This window comes from Coregonus lavaretus, assembly GCF_964263955.1.
Source record: "Coregonus lavaretus genome assembly, chromosome: 3".
NCBI classification, from domain to species: domain Eukaryota; kingdom Metazoa; phylum Chordata; class Actinopteri; order Salmoniformes; family Salmonidae; genus Coregonus; species Coregonus lavaretus.
This window is the reverse complement of record NC_139990.1, coordinates 53,666,465-53,687,706: the sequence shown is the minus strand read 5'-3', so window position 1 is coordinate 53,687,706 and position 21,242 is coordinate 53,666,465. Positions and strand designations below refer to the sequence as shown.

Sequence of the window (21,242 nt, the reverse complement as noted above, 5' to 3'; positions counted from 1 at the left end):
AAAGAATCCAGAAAATCACATTGTAGGATTTTTAATGAATTTATTTGCAAATTATGGTGGAAAATAAGTATTTGGTCAATAACAAAAGTTTCTCAATACTTTGTTATATACCCTTTGTTGGCAATGACACAGGTCAAACGTTTTCTGTAAGTCTTCACAAGGTTTTCACACACTGTTGCTGGTATTTTGGCCCATTCCTCCATAAAGATATCCTCTAGAGCAGTGATGTTTTGGGGCTGTCGCTGGGCAACACGAACTTTCAACTCCCTCCAAAGATTTTCTATGGGGTTGAGATCTGGAGACTGGCTAGGCCACTCCAGGACCTTGAAATGCTTCTTACGAAGCCACTCCTTCGTTGCCCGGGCGGTGTGTTTGGGATCATTGTCATGCTGAAAGACCCAGCCACGTTTCATCTTCAATACCCTTGCTGATGGAAGGAGGTTTTCACTCAAAATCTCATGATACATGGCCCCATTCATTCTTTCCTTTACACGGATCAGTCGTCCTGGTCCCTTTGCAGAAAAACAGCCCCAAAGCATGATGTTTCCATCCCCATGCTTCACAGTAGGTATGGTGTTCTTTGGATGCAACTCAGCATTCTTTGTCCTCCAAACACGACGAGTTGAGTTTTTACCAAAAGTTATATTTTGGTTTCATCTGACCATATGACATTCTCCCAATCCTCTTCTGGATCATCCAAATGCACTCTAGCAAACTTCAGACGGGCCTGGACATGTACTGGCTTAAGCAGGGGGACACATCTCGCACTGCAGGATTTGAGTCCCTGGCGGCGTAGTGTGTTACTGATGGTAGGCTTTGTTACTTTGGTCCCAGCTCTCTGCAGGTCATTCACTAGGTCCCCCCGTGTGGTTCTGGGATTTTTGCTCACCGTTCTTGTGATCATTTTGACCCCACGGGGTGAGATCTTGCATGGAGCCCCAGATCGAGGGAGATTATCAGTGGTCTTGTATGTCTTCCATTTCCTAATAATTGCTCCCACAGTTGATTTCTTCAAACCAAGCTGCTTACCTATTGCAGATTCAGTCTTCCCAGCCTGGTGCAGGTCTACAATTTTGTTTCTGGTGTCCTTTGACAGCTCTTTGGTCTTGGCCATAGTGGAGTTTGGAGTGTGACTGTTTGAGGTTGTGGACAGGTGTCTTTTATACTGATAACAAGTTCAAACAGGTGCCATTAATACAGGTAACGAGTGGAGGACAGAGGAGCCTCTTAAAGAAGAAGTTACAGGTCTGTGAGAGCCAGAAATCTTGCTTGTTTGTAGGTGACCAAATACTTATTTTCCACCATAATTTGCAAATAAATTCATTAAAAATCCTACAATGTGATTTTCTGGATTTTTTTTTCTCATTTTGTCTGTCATAGTTGACGTGTACCTATGATGAAAATTACAGTCCTCTCTCATCTTTTTAAGTGGGAGAACTTGCACAATTGGTGGCTGACTAAATACTTTTTTCCCCACTGTAGCTACAGTATATATTTTGGCAACTAGTCTACATGCTTCCAAACACTGATCACATAGTTTTGACAGTATCTGATAGGTTCCTTAACAGTTCACATTGAACCAGTTCAGACAGTGAAAATAGCCCTGGGCATTTTGTCTAAAGCAACATGTGTGGGGTGTTTGTGTGTGTGTGTGTGTGTGTGTGTGTGTGAGGTGTGTGTGTTTGTGTGAGGTGTGTGTGTTTTGGGCAATGCAGGGTTAGGCAAGGCCTGAGGTGTGACATTTCTGGGCGACTCAGGTTAATGAAGGATAATCATTCAGAGATGCCAACTGTTTCAACACCACTGTGGTCAACACATTTACACCACCGCTGCAGATTACAAACTACACTCCAGATTAGATACATTGATATTCCAACTGCATGTGAGATTAGGGATTACATAGGTACAGAACATTACCCAAATGAGTCTATATACACTGTTCAAAAAAATAAAGGGAACACTTCAACAACACATCCTAGATCTGAATGAATGAAATAATCTTATTAAATACTTTTTTCTTTACATAGTTGAATGTGCTGACAACAAAATCCCACAAATATTATCAATGGAAATCAAATGTATCAACCCATGGAGGTCTGGATTTGGAGTCACCCTCAAAATTAAAGTGGAAAACCACACTACAGGCTGATCCAACTTTGATGTAATGTCCTTAAAACAAGTCAAAATGAGGCTCAGTAGTGTGTGTGGCCTCCACGTGCCTGTATGACCTCCCTACAACGCCTGGGCATGCTCCTGATGAGGAGGCGGATGGTCTCCTGAGGGATCTCCTCCCAGACCTGGACTAAAGCATCCGCCAACTCCTGGACAGTCTGTGGTGCAACGTGGCGTTGGTGGATGGAGCGAGACATGATGTCCCAGATGTGCTCAATTGGATTCAGGTCTGGGGAACAGGCGGGCCAGTCCATAGCATCAATGCCTTCCTCTTGCAGGAACTGCTGACACTCCAGCCACATGAGGTCTAGCATTGTCTTACATTAGGAGGAACCCAGGGCCAACCGCACCAGCATATGGTCTCACAAGGGGTCTGAGGATCTCATCTCGGTACCTAATGGCAGTCAGGCTACCTCTGGCGAGCACATGGAGGGCTGTGCGGCCCCCCAAAGAAATGCCACCCCACACCATGACTGACCCACCGCCAAACCGGTCATGCTGGAGGATGTTGCAGGCAGCAGAACGTTCTCCACGGCGTCTCCAGACTCTGTCACATCTGTCACATGTGCTCAGTGTGAACCTGCATTCATCTGTGAAGAGCACAGGGCGCCAGTGGCGAATTTGCCAATCTTGGTGTTCTCTGGCAAATGCCAAACGTCCTGCACGGTGATGGACTGTAAGCACAACCCCCACCTGTGGACGTCGGGCCCTCATATCACCCTCATGGAGTCTGTTTCTGACCGTTTGAGCAGACACATGCACATTTGTGGCCTGCTGGAGGTCATTTTGCAGGGCTCTGGCAGTGCTCCTCCTGCTCTTCCTACTGCTGGGTTGTTGCCCTCCTACGGCCTCCTCCACGTCTCCTGATGTACTGGCCTGTCTCCTGGTAGCGCCTCCATGCTCTGGACACTACGCTGACAGACACAGCAAACCTTCTTGCCACAGCTCGCATTGATGTGCCATCCTGGATGAGCTGCACTACCGGAGCCACTTGTGTGGGTTGTAGACTCCTTCTCATGCTACCACTAGAGTGAAAGCACCGCCAGCATTCAAAAGTGACCAAAACATCAGCCAGGAAGCATAGGAACTGAGAAGTGGTCTGTGGTCACCACCTGCAGAACCACTTCTTTATTGGGGGTGTCTTGCTAATTGCCTATAATTTCCACCTGTTGTCTATTCCATTTGCACAACAGCATGTGAAATGTATTGTCAATCAGTGTTGCTTCCTAAGTGGACAGTTTGATTTCACAGAAGTGTGATTGACTTGGAGTTACATTGTGTTGTTTAAGTGTTCCCTTTATTTTTTTGAGCAGTGTATATATATATATATATATATATATATATATATATATATATATATATATATATTCTCAATATCAAGAGATTAAATAATCCAAGATAACTAGCTACTAGAACGGTTTACTGCCTGGCCTTGTAACTATTTGGAGGGTTAATCAGTACATTTGTTTGCATAGCATAAAATAGTATTGGGTAAACAGAGATTGTCATTCACAATTCAACATACTGTAGTAGCAGACCTAAATGGATGGATGTTCCAAAAGAGATATATATAAAACAGAAGAAAGAACCAAGAGAGACAAAGGAGATGAGAATAAACGAGCAAAAGAAAAGGAGAGAAAAGAGAGAGAGGAGAGAGAGAGGAGAGAGAGAGAGGAGAGAGAGGTGAGAGAGAGAGGAGAGAGAGGTGAGAGAGAGAGGTGAGAGAGAGGAGAGAGAGAGGTGAGAGAGAGAGGTGAGAGAGAGAGGTGAGAGAGCGAGGTGAGAGAGAGGAGAGAGGTGAGAGAGAGAGGTGAGAGAGAGAAGAGAGAGAGAGAGGAGAGAGAGAAAGGAGAGAGAGAGGTGAGAGAGAGAGGAGAGAGAGACAAGAGAGAGAGGAGAGAGAGAGGAGAGCAAGACAGAAGTGTCAGGAGGATGTGTGGATGGAGGGAGTGAAACAGCTACGCTGAAGGTGGTGTAGAATATGGCCTCATACCACATCCTCTCTTCTCTCTACCCATCCCTCTTTCAGTCCGTTTCTCTCGCTCTCTTCCTTCCCTCCCCGTCCTCTCTTCTCCCCTCTCTCTCTCCACCTTCAACTCAATAATCTTGGTTGGTATGGCCACTTCAATACAGCCAAGCCACTCATGACCAGAACAGTAGAGCAAATTATGTCATTTAACAGCTATTACGCACTGGCTAACATAAGACTAGCAACTCAAAATAGACCAAGAAGCAAAGAAACATAGACAGGTCTATAGTATAGGAAGAACCCCTCTACTCCTCCCTTTGTGTATGCTGTATGAGGTCTGTCTCTAGACTGTCCTACCTCACCAACCCCCCCTGACCAAGTTTAACCCCCTCTTCCTCTCTCATCTACAGCCAAAATAGACAACCAACAGCAGTGGTGTTAAATCCCCTACATCTCTTTCTCTGTCCCTATTGCCTATCCCTTAGAGCCAAAATATACTTCCATACCCCTGACAACTCCTTGGCATTACTTTCCCTACCCTCTTTCTCTCTCTCTCTCTCTCTCTCTCTCTCTCGCTCTCCGTGTAAGTGGTCACTGCTTCATGGAAACATTGGATGGACGAGGGCCAATCGACTGGCATGGATTGGGTTCGCAGTGAGCCTCCCGCCTATTAAACTGCTTCCAAATGTGTGTATGTGTTGGTGTGTGTGTCGGTGTGTGTGTGTGTGTGTGTGTGTGTGTCTGGATGGTAGGGTATTTGCGCAGGCCAAATACAGAGGCCTTTGATTACCATTTGGGTCATGGAGAACTGTTCTCATTCATTCAGAAGGGATGTGTGCGTGTGTTGGCAGGCCACGTTTTACTACCCCTATGTCCAGCGGTGGCTGATGATGACTTGAGGACTGCAGCACATAAAGCAGCTACGCCCGGCCAGAGTGCTGTCAGAGCTTTCCCAGAATCCCAATCTGGGCTGGTTCTGAACATGGGAGTAGCAATAACGCCGCCCAACACACACCCACCATGCAATGCAGTCCTGCAGCATTCATATCCTCCATCTTAACATAGCTCTATTAAATGAGGCACCATGAACCACATACTGCAGCTAGCATCCTTATTGGACATTTCTGTTACATTTCTCAGTAAAAATTGCCTAATAATTCATCTCTTCAGATTTAGTCATACAGCTCTATCTCCCCCTTTTCTAATAAGATTTTTAGAAAACAAGATGTCTACAACTCATACAGAGTTGTAAATGTTAAGATAGTGTCGTGTCCTAGGACCCTCTCATTGTTTACATTACAATCCTCATCAGCCCTGCTGCACTGTCAACACGGATGTGTACTTTGAGGCTGCTTGCTCTCGTGATGGTGGTGGTGTGTGTGTGTCTAAACCTCCACTCTTGTTCAAGTCCCTTCTTGCAAGTTATCCCACCCATCCATCCCTCTCCCTCTCCCTCCATCCATCCTTCTCTCTCCCTCTCCCTCCATCCATCCCCAAGAGTAAACACGGTCCATGAAGCCCAGTCTAGAATGAAAGAGCTCCTTCTCTCACTCCTGTTCTCTACCAGTCTGACTCACACTGACTGAGGGGCAGAGCTGTTTCCATGTCGTACCTGTCTGTCTGTCTGTCTGTCTGTCTGTCTGCCAGCCAATACACTACCTGTCTGTCTGTCTGTCTGCCAGCCAATACACTACCTGTCTGTCTGCCAGCCAATACACTACCTGTCTGTCTGCCAGCCAATACACTACCTGTCTGTCTGCCAGCCAATACAAAAGAGACACACACAAACACAAGGTCTAATACAAAGACATAATACATACAAACAGCTGTATACCACATACAGTCTAATTACCCTCGACTAACCGGGGGCACATTGACTCTGTACTGGTACCCCTGTATATAGCCTCCCTACTGTTATTTTATTTTACTGCTGTTCTTTAATTATTGGTTATTTTTACTTTACTTTTTTCTTAAAACTGCATTGTTGGTTAAGGGCTTGTAAGTAAGCATTTCACTGTAAGGTCTACACCTGTTGTATTCGGCGCATGTGGCAAATAACATTTGATTTGACTTGATTGTACATACTGTATGTGCACACTCACACATCTCTTCTCCTCCCTACTAAAATACTCATTCAGGGCTTGGGGATGTCACCACCTTGCACACATCTCCTTCACACATGCTCAGTTCCATTCCCCTGCCTCTACATAGTGTAGCAGAGGCCAGTGGGTTGGTCCTGTACTGTTCTGTCCTGTTCTGGACTGTTCTGTGCTGAACTACATGGCTGTGCTACAGGGCTGACACAGCAGACAGACAGACAGACAGGAGAGAGAGATAAGCGCTTCTACTGTACAAGCTAACAGTAAACCAGGGCTACCTGTGTTCACCTGAGAATACCCCTGAGCTAAGCTGACTCAAAACCATCACCCACCTTGCCGTTACAATCTCCACTTATTACAAATCCACGGGGGGCCAGTATGAAAAATGTACGCACTCACTAATTGTAAGTCGCTCTGGATAAGAGCGTCTGCTAAATGACTAAAATGTCAAAAAATGACAGCAAAGTGTTTTGTTCCTCTAACAAAGACAGGAAGCCACTGTAGTTCAGTGGTTGCCGCTGACACATCACAAGGCTCCAAGCCCAACCGCAGTTTCAGCATCACCTTGTCACAATACAACTGATTGGCTCAAACGCATTAAGGAAAGAAATTCCACAAATTAACTTTTAACAAGGCACACCTGTTCATTGAAATGCATTCCAGGTGACTACCTCATGAAGCTGGTTGAGAGAATGCCAAAAGTGTGCAAAGCTGTCATCAAGGCAAAGGGTGGCTACTTTGAAGAATCTCAAATATAAAATGTATTTTGATTTGTTTAACACTTTTTTGGTTACTACATGATTCAATATGTGTTATTTCATAGTTTTGATGTCTTCACTATTATTATTCTACAACGTAGAAAATAGTCAAAATAAAGAAAAACCCTGGAATGAGTACGTGTCCGAACTTTTTGACTGGTACTGTATATATTCTGGACTTTGACATTGCGCGTTCTGATATATATATATTTTTTTAACTTATTGAATGATGTGCATATTGTTGTGTATGGCTAGTTACTATTACTGCATTGTTGGAGCTAGAAACGCAAGCATTTCGCCGCACCTGCGATAACATCTGCAAATCTGTATATGCAATCAATAAACTTTGATTTGATTTTGATTTGATTTGTAGAGGTTTAAACAGCACGATGGGGGAGGGGAGTGAGACAAAGGGGAGGGGAGAGGCAAAAAGGGGCCAAAAGTGGGAGGGACTTGAGTAACAGATGCGTGTTTGTATTGCTGCTGTACTTTTCATATAGAAAGATATAAAATAGTGTGATCAATTGGAAAACAGGAGAAATATGCTACAGTGTATGATATCAGAACTGGTACAATCTCACATAACTTCCTATCAGTAGTCTATCTACCTTTAATAGTGATTAACTATCTAATCTCTTGTAAACTAGTGTTATCAGTGTAATGTATGTGATATCATGTCTAAATAGCACTCAGAAGACTTTAGGCTGGTTTAACAGCTAAATCAAACATGCACTAATAATGTTATTTGATCAAGTATACTTTTTAGATTTTAAATGTCACATTCAAATACCCCAAAAAAATACATAGGCAAGCAAATCGATTTACCCTACAAATCATCGCATGTAGGCCTGCTATAGTTAGAGTTACATTAAACCGTAGGCTACAATGTCGCGAGTCACTTTACAAATTCCGCTCCTTGCAACATTTTTGTAACATGACGGATGGCGATACTTTGTAGCCTACTAAAAAATATAACTTGATTTAACAACAAATTAGCTAGCGACCTGACACGTAACGTTACCCTTCAAATACCAATATGCTTCAGCAAGTTTGTGAAGTCCTGCTTTGTAATGAAAATAGTGTTTCGTTTACTCCAAAACACCTGATTTGGGACTCGAGAGAACGAGATGTTCTGCTAGATTGTAGCCAAACACAACATTCCTTTAGCTAGACGCTAACTAAAGGCTGTCTGGTGAGCTGGCTAGCGAGAGACAGAGAGACAAGCCTTTACTCGCGGAATAACCTAATTAATTCTCAAGTTTTTATAAGTAACAAACCATCCAACATATGTACTACATGTTAAATTAGCTAAATGTTTCGACGTGGTACTCACCTCAAAATACAGCAAAAAAAGACTGACAAACGTCTAATATGGTTTGCTGTTCGAAAGTTGGCGTATGTCGCTGGAAAAAAACATTATACGCGGAAGTACAAATTCAAGTGCACAATTTCCCCTTGCCTGTTTTTTTTATCTGCATAAACCACTGGCAAAGTAATGCATGACGATGTCAAAATATATTGGTTTGATGTAATAATACAGTTTTCAATATGATCTAGCTATGTAAAATCTGGTTTTCATGTAACTTTTTCCATCCCCAGTTCTTTCCTGTTGGGCTTCCATACAAGACTGTGTTACACGGTATTCGGTCCCCTCGTTTACCCCATGGGAGTCAACCGTATCAACAGTTATTCAATGCATCTTCAATGTGTTTGTGTAGCAACATTTCAGTTCACTGCCAATCTTTTCATACATAAGGTAATCTGTGTTCAAATATAAATTATGGAATTTAACACATTATGTCATTGACTGAACAGTATGGTATGGAACACTGAACTAGTGCATCCATAAATACATTTAGGCATATCCAGTACAGAGGCAATGCTTTTGTTTCCGTAAACTTCTGTTTCACTTAGCAATATGATCTCATATGTTTCACGATTCACAAAATAGGCTATCACACAAAGTAATTCCGACATAGCTAGTGTGAAAGTTTAGGGCATGCACATATCTTGGTTTGTCATCTTCATTTCCCTTCTTCATATCCGGCCTTTGCTTGCAGTGTGCGTCTGAAATGGCACCCTATTCTTGATACTGCGCTGGTAAAATGTAGTGCACACTATGTAGGGAAAAGGTTGACATTTTCAGACTTTTTATTCAACACATTTAACAAAGGTAGGCGGCAGATTTGTCATGACTTTATATCCTTGGGAGAGGAGGCCATATGGCATATGCTGTCCCATTACCCTGACTATTACAACTCATTGAACTCAATCAGCCAATTACACATGCAAGGAAAATAAGACTATGGGAAACCATGGCCAATTTTTACTCATCCTCATGAACTCAAACCCTTCCATGATAAAATGCAAACTATTCTTGTAGACTAGATAAGGTAATTACATTGTAATATAGGTCCAGGTTCGCCACCCTGTGGCGAAAGGATGCTCTACACCAGGGGTCTCAAGCAGGCCTATAGGAGCCACTTACTGTGTCAACGCACACATTCACACAATGAGTTCAGTGCCAACAACAGTCCAATCTCTAGAATAATGTTTATTGCTTTAGAAGTTATTCATCTTTTTTTCTTATTTTTGCTCTTTCCATTTTTCCTCTTTACAATAAAACAAAGAAATGTGACTTATTATTTCACGGCATGATCATTTTGGATGTGTACACATACATTCACAAAGGAAAGAGTATTTACAGCGGTGTTGGTGAATGCCACACAGAGATCATGAAACAGAGATTTCCGGTAGAATCCAACAAATATAGAATTATATGACCTTTACAATAGGGCTTTCACACCTAATGTTATACCGCCACTTGTTTACAAACCATACCATATGAATCTGTACAATGTGGGGTAGTTAGTATTGCACTCTGTACTTCAAAGTGAGCATCGTGGAATGGGGAAGTTGGTTTGCGTCCCTAGTTGGTATTGAGATACTTTGTACCTCTGTTTTAATTTCTACAAGGGGACGCATTGCCTAACTGTTGCCATGGATAAAAAGCATTGACTCAAAAATAATCAACATATTTTTTTGAAAGAATGTGCTGAAACCAATATTATTCACATTGGAGAAATTACAGAACAGTTACACTGGGTGAATGCTAACTATAAAAATAAGACTACCAGAATATTTTAAATCCAAAGGGCATCTCGGAAAATGACCAAAGGGCACAATTAGCTGAGGTTGAGAAAATATGAGACAATTCCCCATATATGAGTCCTCCTCATAGAAAAAACACCTTCCCAATACAGATACTCTGACTGCCGTTAATTATTTAAAACTTTAATACACCTATACTTGTCAATTTCCCAACATTATTTAAATACGTAATTAAATCACACCAACACAGCTAACCTTTATAATATTGATAATAATTAAATGTAATGTACATCATAATAAAATATATACAATGAAATATTGATACAAATTCTAGATTTGTCCAGCTCTCTGTTTTGCTCTTTCTTTCTCTCTCTCCCTTTTCTCTCCCTCTCACTGAAGAAAGTGAAGCAATTTAAATTAGCATTAAACAATAATAAACAAAAAAGTATGGAGTTAGAAATGTACATTACAATACCAGAGCATTACATTACCAGAGCAAAATGACTAATTGTTTGGATTTGGGGGATGATAATTTCTCCAAACAGACAATGAACTGTAGCAGCCTCCTATAATGACCACCAGCTGGCAATGTCTGACTATGTTTTGAACAGCAAAAACCATACCTGTACCCAGGAAAAGGAATCCCAAAAAAACTAAAGTAATATCTGTCAGATATAATTTCTTGTGGCCATTATTGCAATTCATCTTATGTGTGTATATTGTAGTGTTGTTTATTATTGTTATAGCATTATGTTTTAATGTAATGAATTATATATTGAGTTATATTTATGCAGTTTGATGGACCCATTGCAGTAACATGGTAACATATGAATAGCACAGAACAATGTACAATGCTGTTAAAGCTCAAAACATCACTGAAACCTTGAGACAATAAAATGTGTGGGAGCTCATAATGAATAAGAAGTACACATACATCTGAAACATGGTAGACTCTCAGTAATGTCAAAATCAGCAAGCTCACTAGCTCAGCCATGTTGGACAAGTTAACATGTAAAGAGAGAGCGGAAGAGAGAGGAAGAAAAAACAGAGAGAAGGGGAAAGACGTTTCAAAAGGCGCAGAGCAGAGTCTAAAGAAACAGCAAATAAAAGACAACAAACAGATGAAGGGAGAGAAAGAGAGAAGGAGAGAGAGGAGGGAAAGAGAGAGAGAGTTATCTATTAGAATCTATTAGCTGTGGATCAGTTTGAGAGTCTCTGTCTCCCTGTGCCGTTCAACCAGAGCAATGGATGGAGAGAGGGGTAGAGGGAGGGACGGAGGGGGAGGGGTGAGGGACACCAGCCTCTTGAGGGCATGGGGGGACACAGGGGGAGGGAGGGAGGAGAGAGGTGGCAGTGCTCCCCCTTTCTTCCCCTCCACCAGGATCTGTGATCGACCGCTCAGCCGGGTCTCCTTGATGATGCTGAAGTCAGGCTCGTTGTCGTTGTCTGAGCTGCAGTCGCTCAGATCTGTGATCTCCAGGTCTGAGTCTGACTCTGGGTCCTGCTTCACCCCGCCTCGCCGCTCTGATGGGCTCTGTCGCCCCCCAGCACCACCACCAAGACCCATCCCTCCCAGACCCAGACCCAGACCCAACCCTAGCCCCAACCCAAGCCCTGTGCCTGGGGTGTTGGTCTCCCTTCTCTCCCTCTCACCCACAGAGCCCCCGTTGCCAATGTCCGTCCGGCCCAGCGACAGAGCACCAGGGTAAGGAGGCAGGCAGAGTCTGGGCTGCCCACCTGCCGTGCCGTTAGTAACCCCAGTCTGGCCCGCTGCTCCCCTCTCTCCCCCTCCTGCCACCTCCCCCGGGGGGAGTAGGGAGGAGAAGGGGTGAGGCAGCTGGCCCAGACTGGTCTGCAGCGGGTTGGGGTAGAAGTGGGAGGGGTAGAGGGAGCCGGGGGGCAGTTTGGGGCAGTTGTTGAGGGAGAAGGCCCCTGAGAGGTAGGGATTGAAGCCCCAGGGGTAGTCGAAGGGAGGGTTGCGGGGGTAAGGACCCAACAGGGACGGGGGCTTGGAGTAACAGGGAGCGCCTGGAAGAGAACAGAGACACAGAGACAGAGGTTAGCTCTCTGAAGGGGTAAAGGTCTCCTGACATACCACATCCAAGCATGTTCACTAATTATGCTCTGCAATAATTAGCAATGCAAATCCACAGCTATGCACTAGGGCAAAATGTGAGCGCTGTTGATTTGAAGAGAACCCTGATCTTAGACTATATGCCTGCCAGACCTATTCACACATTCAACTGGTTCACAACAAAGATAAACACATGATGAGAGATATGCTCTCTGACAAATTAAAATATATATATATATACATAACAGAATATTTATGCCGCTGTAATAAAATAATACGGTCTATGAAAAAAGTAAAATGGACTGTGGTAAGAGAAATCCAGTTATTTAGAAAAGCTGTCTGTTGTTGGCCGTGTGTATAGTCCAGGTGCTTGGTGAAGTCAACTGAATAATATAAAAACAGAACTCGCACACCCTGGCACTCTAGATGGCTCCATCATACTTTAATATATAACTTAAAACCAATGTGGAACTTTTTTTCTTCTTCTATTAGACAGAAAAGCAGAAATCTGATTAACATAACAGCTGATATAATGTGTATGTGCATTACATCAGCTTCCCTATATGCATCATTTAATAACAACTAAAACAAAGGGGGTAAATCTGAGGTGATACTGGAATTCAATTTTAATGCGTGAACAAAATAACTCCCTCCCACCCCGACTGTACTTCCTTCCAACAACAGACAGCAAACTCAAAGATTTACCCCATCTCTCCCTGTTTCTCTCTCTCTCTCTCTCTCTCTCTCTCTCTCTCTCTCTCTCTCTCTCTCTCTCTCTCTCTCTCTCTCTCTCTTTCTCTCTCTCTCCCTCTCGCTCTCTCTCTCTCGCTCTCTCTCTCTCTCTCTCTCTCTCTCTCTCTCTCTCTCTCTCTCTCTCTCTCTCTCTCTCTCTCTCTCTCTCTCTCTCTCTCTCTCTCTCTCTCTCCTCTCTCTCTCTCTCTCTTGCCTCTTGCTCTCTCTCTCTTCCTCCCACTTTCTCTCTCTGTTATTTGCTATGCAGGGCTAATTTGACAGTGCTTGAGTCTCTGTGTGCTGGGCCAGGAGTAGCTGGCAGACACATGAATATTGAATCAGTCAGGCAGGCCTCACTTGCTTATGAAAACACAGTAATGGGCGCCCACAGGCCACAAACTGAAGCCTGCACCCTCAATTAGGGCCTTCCTGCCTGGGAAGGGATTAGGACAGGGGGGACACATGGGAGGGAGAGGAGGGTGAGGAGGGAAGGAGGGGGGAATAGGACCTGAGGACAAACAAAACAGGGGGGCCAGGTTGTGATGTGAAGGGGAGTGTGTGCACAGTGAACACACACTAACTCACACACACACTCACTGTACAGTAAGAGCACACATTCTGATGCAGCAGCAGGGCTGAAACGCACACATGGAGTATCCAGACAGACAAAGGCATCTGTACACACACATGCACAAACACACACATACGCCCGCACGCTCACCCACACACAAATGCACACAAATAAAACACACACATACATGATACATGCACACATTCGCGCAGGCAAGCACACAAATAAAACACACACATACAAACTGAAGGCTTGTATAAAGGGAAAATGCAAATGATTCCGCTGACATAAATTTCAAATACCTTAATTGAGCACCTGCCTCATATCACTGTAATAATACTGTAATATATACTGTAGATCATTCCCATCTAACCCTTCCTCTCACCTGAAGGAGAGTATGAATTGGAGGCAGTAAAGGGGCATATCACTGCTGTGTAAAGTACTGCAGTGAACATGGGTTTGACCTTGTTCTCTCTCTCCGGACGCCCTCCGCATTTCCTCTGTCATTCTCAATCTCCTCTTTCCATCATCTTCCTTCCTTCCTTTTACCTTCCCTCTCTCCTCCTCGCCTCTTTTTCCCACTATCCTCTGTTCTTTACCTTCCCGTTTTTCCACAATCATCTTCTACCTTATTTTGACCCCTGTCACCCCTCTCCCTCTCGCCTCTCTCATCTCTCCTCTCCTCTCCTCTCTCTCACCTGAGCTGAGGAAGGGGAACGTGTCCAGTCTCAGTTTGTCTCCCTCTGGTCCCGGGGCCGTGGCCACTCGGTCAAACAGGGAGGTTCCTCTCCCTGACTCTGGCAAACGAGGGAACAATGACTGCAGGGCCTGGGAGAAAGAGGGAGAGACAGAGATACCAAAAAAAAGCAATCAATAGTAATTAATTTGATCAGCAAAGAAAAACAACACATTTGACTTGTCTATAGGATCCTCAACCTCCTCTTTAAATAATCATGTATTTAGGGTAAGTCATTTGATGGCAATGGCACCCTGTAGTGTGTGGTGCAAAAAGGACAGGATAAAAGGAAGTGCCAGGGGACTGAAAGGGAGAGGAGAGGAGAAGATAGAACAGAGGAGAAGATGAGGAGAGGAGGTAGGAGGACGCAGAGGCTCAAAGCCAGAAGAAGTACAGAGTCAAATGGAGGCCAACGATTAAGTGGGCACAAAGGATAAACGACAAGAGAGAGAGGGATTGGGCGCCCTTCGAGGAGGGAAGAGTGTGAGGGGACAAAGGAGGGAAAGGATTGATGTAAGGTAGAGAGAGAGAGAGTAAACAAAATAATAGCTGTGGGGTAAGAGAGAGAGAGAGACAGAGAGAGAGAGATAGAGAGAGAGAGAGAGAGAGAGAGAGAGAGAGAGAGAGAGAGAGAGAGAGAGAGAGAGAGAGAGAGAGAGAGAGGGAGAGAGAGAGAGAGAGAGAGAGGGGGGAGAATGTACGTGTGTGTGTGTGTGCGCATGAGGTGTGTGTGTGTGTGTGTGTGTGTGTGTGTGTGCGTGCATGTGTGTGTGTGTCTGTGTGTGTAGAGGTGCTTTAAAACAGGAAAGAGAAAGGAGGCCAAACAAACTAAACGGTTAAGTCACACAGAGTCGAGGGAGACAGAGAGAGAGGGGGGATTTCTCTTTTTTTAGAAGAGCTGGGATCAATAATTTCTGTCACCCCTCAGCTCCAAGTTTGAGAAGCGAGACTGTACTTCCAAGCTGCATGATCTGGATTGCTTAACCAAACCTGCATTAATGACCGAGCATTGATCTGATCTGACGTATCTACTTGTCTTTTATTTCTTTCATTTTCAATCGATGATAGAGGGATAGGCCAACCCGAGACGGGAATGTGAGAAGGGTGGATAACGTCTTCTTTTGTTTTAAGGACAAGTTAAAACCATCTCTCCACTTTTTCCTTCACTCTCTTTGTGACTCTCTTTTTCTTGTTCTATCTTTCAGGACAAGCAAAGACTATGCTAGTAATTTAAAGTTAACTCTATTCCCTTTTAAATACATTTCATGAATTAAATTAATAAAGATAAAATACCCTTTGCACTAGTTTCGCAATGTCCGTTTTTTGTATTTGTTAAAAATCATTAAAAAATAATTGTCATAGCAATTTCGATATCCAATCAAATGAGAAAGTAAGAATCAGTTACTGTTTAATTGTAATATATCATCACCTAAATTGATCAATCAGAAAAGTTAAATATGCAGCCTGAGCACAGAACATTAATTCAATACGTGTTTCTATTGTATAATTACAAACTGTAACAGGACAGTTTTATTCATACAACCCCTCTGGTGGTCCAAGAAGATTTATCTTTGTAAAAATTTCAATATTACTCTGGGCAAATAATAAGTGAAGACCATTTTATCATGATCAGGACTGCTGCTATTAGAGACAGTGAATAAAATATGTCTGATAAGATACGCGGAATACAATTGATCCTCCCGTAACTGAAGAATGAATACACAGCAGGAGTCTGTACAGTGCAATCTGCAGTTCCCTGATACGAAATGGATTTTAGCTAGACCCGCCGAATCAAATCAACATTAATAAACAATCAAGTATGGAGTTGTGGCAACCATATTTCCATCTCTCCCTCTCATTTTCCTCCCTTTATTTCGCTCTTCTTTTTCCCAATGTTTGTCGTTGATGGTTCTCAGGTACTCGGAATCTGCTGGTTTTCTATCCAACTTGTCCCTTAATTTTGGTGAATTCAAACATGTACTGTGCAAATGACAGCTCAATTTAGACAATGTGATGGATTGTGATAATACCGGGGAATAACTTGGAGTAGCTGTCTATTCTGGAATACCTGTAATTCCTGTCCGTCCTAGTAATCCTCTCTTTCTCCTTTCTCTCGATACCCTCCTCCATCCATTACCCTTTCTCTCCATCCCTCCCTCTGTCATATACTCCATTCCTTCCTTCCTCCCTCCCACCCACCCACCCACCCTCCCTCACTTCCTCCCTCCGTACCTCGGGTGTGACAGGGCTACAGTCGGGCGCGGCAGAGCCCCCATTGAAGTGGTTCTGGAGCAGGAAGGGGGAGCTGGCCATGTCCAGCAGAGGATAGTTCACCAGCACCACCTTACTGAAGTTAAACTTGTAGGTGAAACGCTTCCCTTTGGTTTTGTGCAAAATGCGCTTGTTGTAGTAGTACCTGGGTGGGGGAGGATGGAGAGAAAGGTGAAAGGGAAGAGATTAGGATGGAGGGAATGGAGAAAGGAGAGACATAATATGAAGAGTTAGAAATAAATATCCATGTTTTCATCGATGGTCCACAGCAGGGCTCTCCAACCTGCTTCCTGGAGAGCTACCGTCCTGTAGGTTTTCGCTCCAACCCTAATCTAGCACAACTGATGCTAATAATAAGCTGGTTGGTAAAATGAATCAGGTGAGTTACACCTGGGGTTGCTACAGGAGGGTAGCTCTCCAGGAGCAAGGTTGGATAGTCCTGGTCAACAGTAATGTTTTCCCTTAAGAGCAGGGGGAACAACACCGGTCCTCCAGGGCTAAACTCCTGCTGGGTTTGTTTTTCCCTGGCATCTCACTGATCAATTCATGTTTTGATTTGATAGAGTCTCCACACACCTCGTTAGGCAGGACTAAATAAGTCCCTGACTAAAACCAAAAACCAGCGCATAGACAACATCCCTCCAGGGCCTGATCTGACCTGCTGTGCACCGTTGACATACAGCAATGATAATGTATGTAAATATTACATATATTTGGGAAGGGCCCGTAAATAAGCATTTCACTGTTTTTCCACACCTGTTGTTTACGAAGAATGTGATGAATACATTTGATTTATTACATGTATATGTACAGAAATATGCATAATATATATACATCAACTCTTGCTGTCAGTGCTTCTGGCATAATTTACAACTGAAGTGCCTCTTTGAGGGTGGAACTACAGTGTGAGTGGTGTCTCTATGGAAACAACCTCAGGTGCCAATCACTCTAACCCTACAGTGCTTGTTTCCTGTGCCACCTACTGAGGTGTCACAGGCTACAACACCTGTCAGAATCCTACACTGTCAGATACTACATACTGCCATATGGTTCAGATGAGAGGGTTGGTACTTCAGGTACAGAGGTGGGGCGGGGTGGGGGGTGTTCTCAAAACTGAATAAAGAAAAAACGTGTTATATTTTCAAATGTGTGCTCAAGCTTGGTGACTGTCCTGATACATTCTTAGACTTTAATTGACTGTATTTGAAGCATGTAAGTAATTTAAAATAGGCCTTTGACAAAGTGAAAATCTTGTATAGCTACGCAGTAGATATAAGGTAACAACTTCACAGGCATACAGACCTGTATATATCAGTATGTATCCACAACAAACGGTTGGGGCCCTCGCAGTGATTTGTACACTTTTGCTTTGCGTGGCAATTGTGCCGCGGCCCTTAATTGAGCAATTAAGCTAGGCTAATCAAGAAGGCTAATTATGGCCCCAGCCAATTCATAACAATTAGACCCCAACGACAGCCCCCATTAACGAGAGGGCAGGGGAAACCAGGGAGGGGGGTAACAGGGTGTGTGTGTGTGTCTGTGTGTGTGTGTGTGTGTGTGTGTGTGTGTGTGTGTGTGTGTGTGTGTGTGTGTGTGTGTGTACGTTTGTGTGTGTGTGTGTGCATGTGTGTGTGTGTGTGTGTGTGTGTGTGTGTGCATGTGTGTGTGTGTGTGTGTGTGTGTGTATTGTCATTTGATAAGTAAACAATGAGTAGCGGTGGGGTGCAGCGGGGTAAATTCATTAGAATGATGTATAGCAGAATAGGTAGCAGGGTTATAGCTTAAATCACATAGCAATGCCTACAGAGTTTTGAGCCAAGTATTTCTGAGACTGCAGAAGGACTTGATTGACTCTCGGTAGGTCTAAGTCCAAGCTATTTTATATGGAGGTTTAATAGTGAACTTTTCCATTTGGACATTGGAAAATAAGGTGAAATCGAGGGTATTGACATTCCTAAGGAAAAAACATCATATTTTTCTTTCCATTTTTACTGACATGGAGGGAGAAGGTGAATGAGACACGTAGGACTTAAATCCACCCAAAATAAATACTGCTATTTTTTCTGGCTTCTTATACTGAAATATATCAGATAAAGCACATGCACACCCACCCACCCACCACACACCCACACACACACAGTTCCTACCTTAGCGCCCTGCTCAGCTTATCGTAGTTCATGTGGGGTTTGCATTTCCGGAGGCCCCACAGTTTGGCCACCTCGTCGGGGTCCTTGATGACAAACTCTCCATATTCCCCCTGCCAGGAAATCACACTCTGGTACTCCTCCTTCTGCAGCAGCTCCAGGATGAAGTGCCAAAGCTGAATCTGTCGCGAGCCAGGGCTCGACTCAGGCTTGTAGGCCCAGTCTGGGAAGGCGATGCCTGAGGAGGAGGACCAGGAGAGCAGAAGGATGAGATTGAGGCCTATTGGTTTGTGAATGGTGAGTGCTGGCCAAAGGGGCTAGCTGTCTGGATGACTGATGGAGTGATGCAGTTAAGGGATGATGTGTTTAATATCATAGAGCGTGCCTACAGCAATGATGCTCTGTGGTAATACTAATGCCCTCTAGCTTGGACCCACTAGCTGGTCAGTTAGATTTCAGCTCTCTGTCAGAGTTGATGGATGCTACTTACATTTTGACAATACTTGAATTCTAACTGCCTGCTGCCATACACTTTTAATAGAATTAAATAGCTCATCAATTGAACAACAATTCTGGCTAATTACCTCTTGCAGAATAAGTAAAGAAACATGAATCCTAACAAATTAGAAACTTTATTTGTTCACCGATGTGTGTGGTAAGTTTTTTGTTATTTATATATAACAAATTCTCTTTATAATCCAGACTTGTTGGAGTATACATATTGACCATTAGAAAACACTAGCTATGAAGGCCTGATGTACTAAGCGGTAACACAGGGAAAAAATATGCAAGGGAATACAAGTAAACCTACTACAAAAAGGTACAAAGGTTAAGAGGTAGGAATAAAGCATTTTGTTTAGTAAATATAGACAGTTTGGTAAATTAGCGTCAAGGTTTTTTGTTGCCTATTTCATTCCTGCTGATAATAACAGTTAACACTTAACATTGCACAGGTACAAGCACTTTGTACATCTCCCCTTAGTGTATAACTGATATCTGCCCTCCCCCAAAAGTTCATCAAATGTTCCTCCACAACCCTAATAAAATCCCCAACTCCCCAAACCACGTACCCCGGCTTCCGCAAAAAAGTGCCCCCATCCTGCTTGCCTCACCTGGTGTCCAGAGGGCAGGGACAGGGGGGGTGAGCAACAGATCACTGACGCAGTTACAGTCCATGCCTCCACTACACCTGAGAGATGGGAGACAGAGGGAGAAAAGAGGAGAGAGGGAAAAATTCAAAATTTATTCAAATTACTTTTATTTCCTGGGAGAAAAATTAAAATTAAAAAAAGGGGGGGGGAGAGGGATGATATATTCATATTTTGTAATACCATGAGGAGAACATTAGAAAAATAGAAACTAAAATGAGAACCAAGGCCAGGTGAGTAAAAACAAATAAAGCTGAATTATTTTCACATTTTCACATTGCTAATACCTAAGATAAGGTCTGTATCGAATATGCCAAATAAATGCCAAAAAATCGGAATTGGGTTGGCTAGTGAAAAGCACAACAGGTAAATGTACAGAATAAATACAATAAGCCGCTCCAGACATATTTATTGCCCAGCAAACTGTTGATCAGCAGCGTCTTTCTGTCTGAACATTCATTCACATCCATATTATTTCTGAGAAAATAACCTCTGAATATAGAAGTTAAACTGTGAATTAGGGCGGCAGGTAGCCAAGTGGTTAGAGAGTTGACAAGATGGAAAATCTGTCGATGTGCCCTTGAGCAAGGCACTTAACCCTAATTTGCTCCAGGGGCACCATACTACTATGGCTGACCATGTAATATGAGTGAATATGACTAAAGACAGAGTTGTAATTCTACTGTGCACATTAGACAACTGTGGAGGTGAATGGTGAAATACTAAAGATGAGCACCTGTCAATGTTAGGATGAAGTGAAGTGAGATGAGTCCAAGAGATTGGATATAGTTAGGATATTACAATTTCATCTTGGTTGTTTTACAAACCTCAAATAGAAAAGAAACTCTGCCGCTGCAATAGTATCTTTAATGCTGGTCTCTCCATCTCTCTCTCTCCACTCTCTGCCTCTATTTAATTATGCTCTATGAAATGTGGATTTTCCCTCCAGCATTGAAATGGTACGTGAATTATTGAGGTGTGTTTGTATAAATTATTATTACTAACTCCAGGCATTTCTCACTCACTCACTCTCACCCCCTCTCTCTCTCTCTCTCTCTCTCTCTCTCTCTCTTTCTTTTAGTCTTTGGACTGTGGCTCTTCCCGCTCTCTTCATCTTTGTATTTTCAGACCTCTCTCTCTTTCTCAGAATCCATCGTCTGACTGCATATATCCCTTCTTCTTTTTCCTCTCTTCCTCATTTTCTTGTTCCTACTGCTCCTCCTTTACTGCTCTTCCTTTACTGCTCCTCCTTTACTGTCCATCCTTTACTGCTCCTCCTTTACTGTCCATCCTAAACTGTCCATCCTTTTCTGTCCCTCCTTTACTGTCCCTCCTTTACTGTCCATCCTTTTCTGTCCCTCCTTTACTGTCCATCCTTTACTGTCCCTCCTTTACTGTCCCTCCTTTACTGTCCCTCCTTTACTGTCCATCCTTTACTGTCCCTCCTTTACTGTCCC

At 43.3% G+C, this 21,242-nt stretch overlaps 2 protein-coding genes across 4 annotated transcripts in view; both read right to left on the bottom strand.

The window, feature by feature from the left end:
- The window catches only part of LOC311121746 (rho guanine nucleotide exchange factor 1-like), a 40,699-nt gene extending 32,102 nt beyond the window's left edge, over positions 1-8,597 (bottom strand). For all 3 annotated transcript variants that reach the window (XM_084157997.1, XM_084157999.1, XM_084157998.1), the window contains exon 1: positions 8,332-8,597. The gene's annotated coding sequence lies outside the window, so the exon portion shown is untranslated. The remainder of the gene's footprint in view (positions 1-8,331) is intronic.
- Positions 8,598-11,298: 2,701 nt separating this feature from the next.
- Positions 11,299-19,813, bottom strand: LOC311121964 (ETS domain-containing transcription factor ERF-like; the record flags this gene model as incomplete). The annotated part of the gene is made up of 5 exons (XM_084158020.1): positions 11,299-12,137; positions 14,185-14,314; positions 16,455-16,638; positions 18,641-18,875; positions 19,750-19,813. The coding sequence occupies 5 exons, from the start codon at positions 19,811-19,813 to the stop codon at positions 11,299-11,301; spliced, it is 1,452 nt and encodes a 483-aa protein (XP_084014146.1).
- Positions 19,814-21,242: the final 1,429 nt, after the last annotated feature.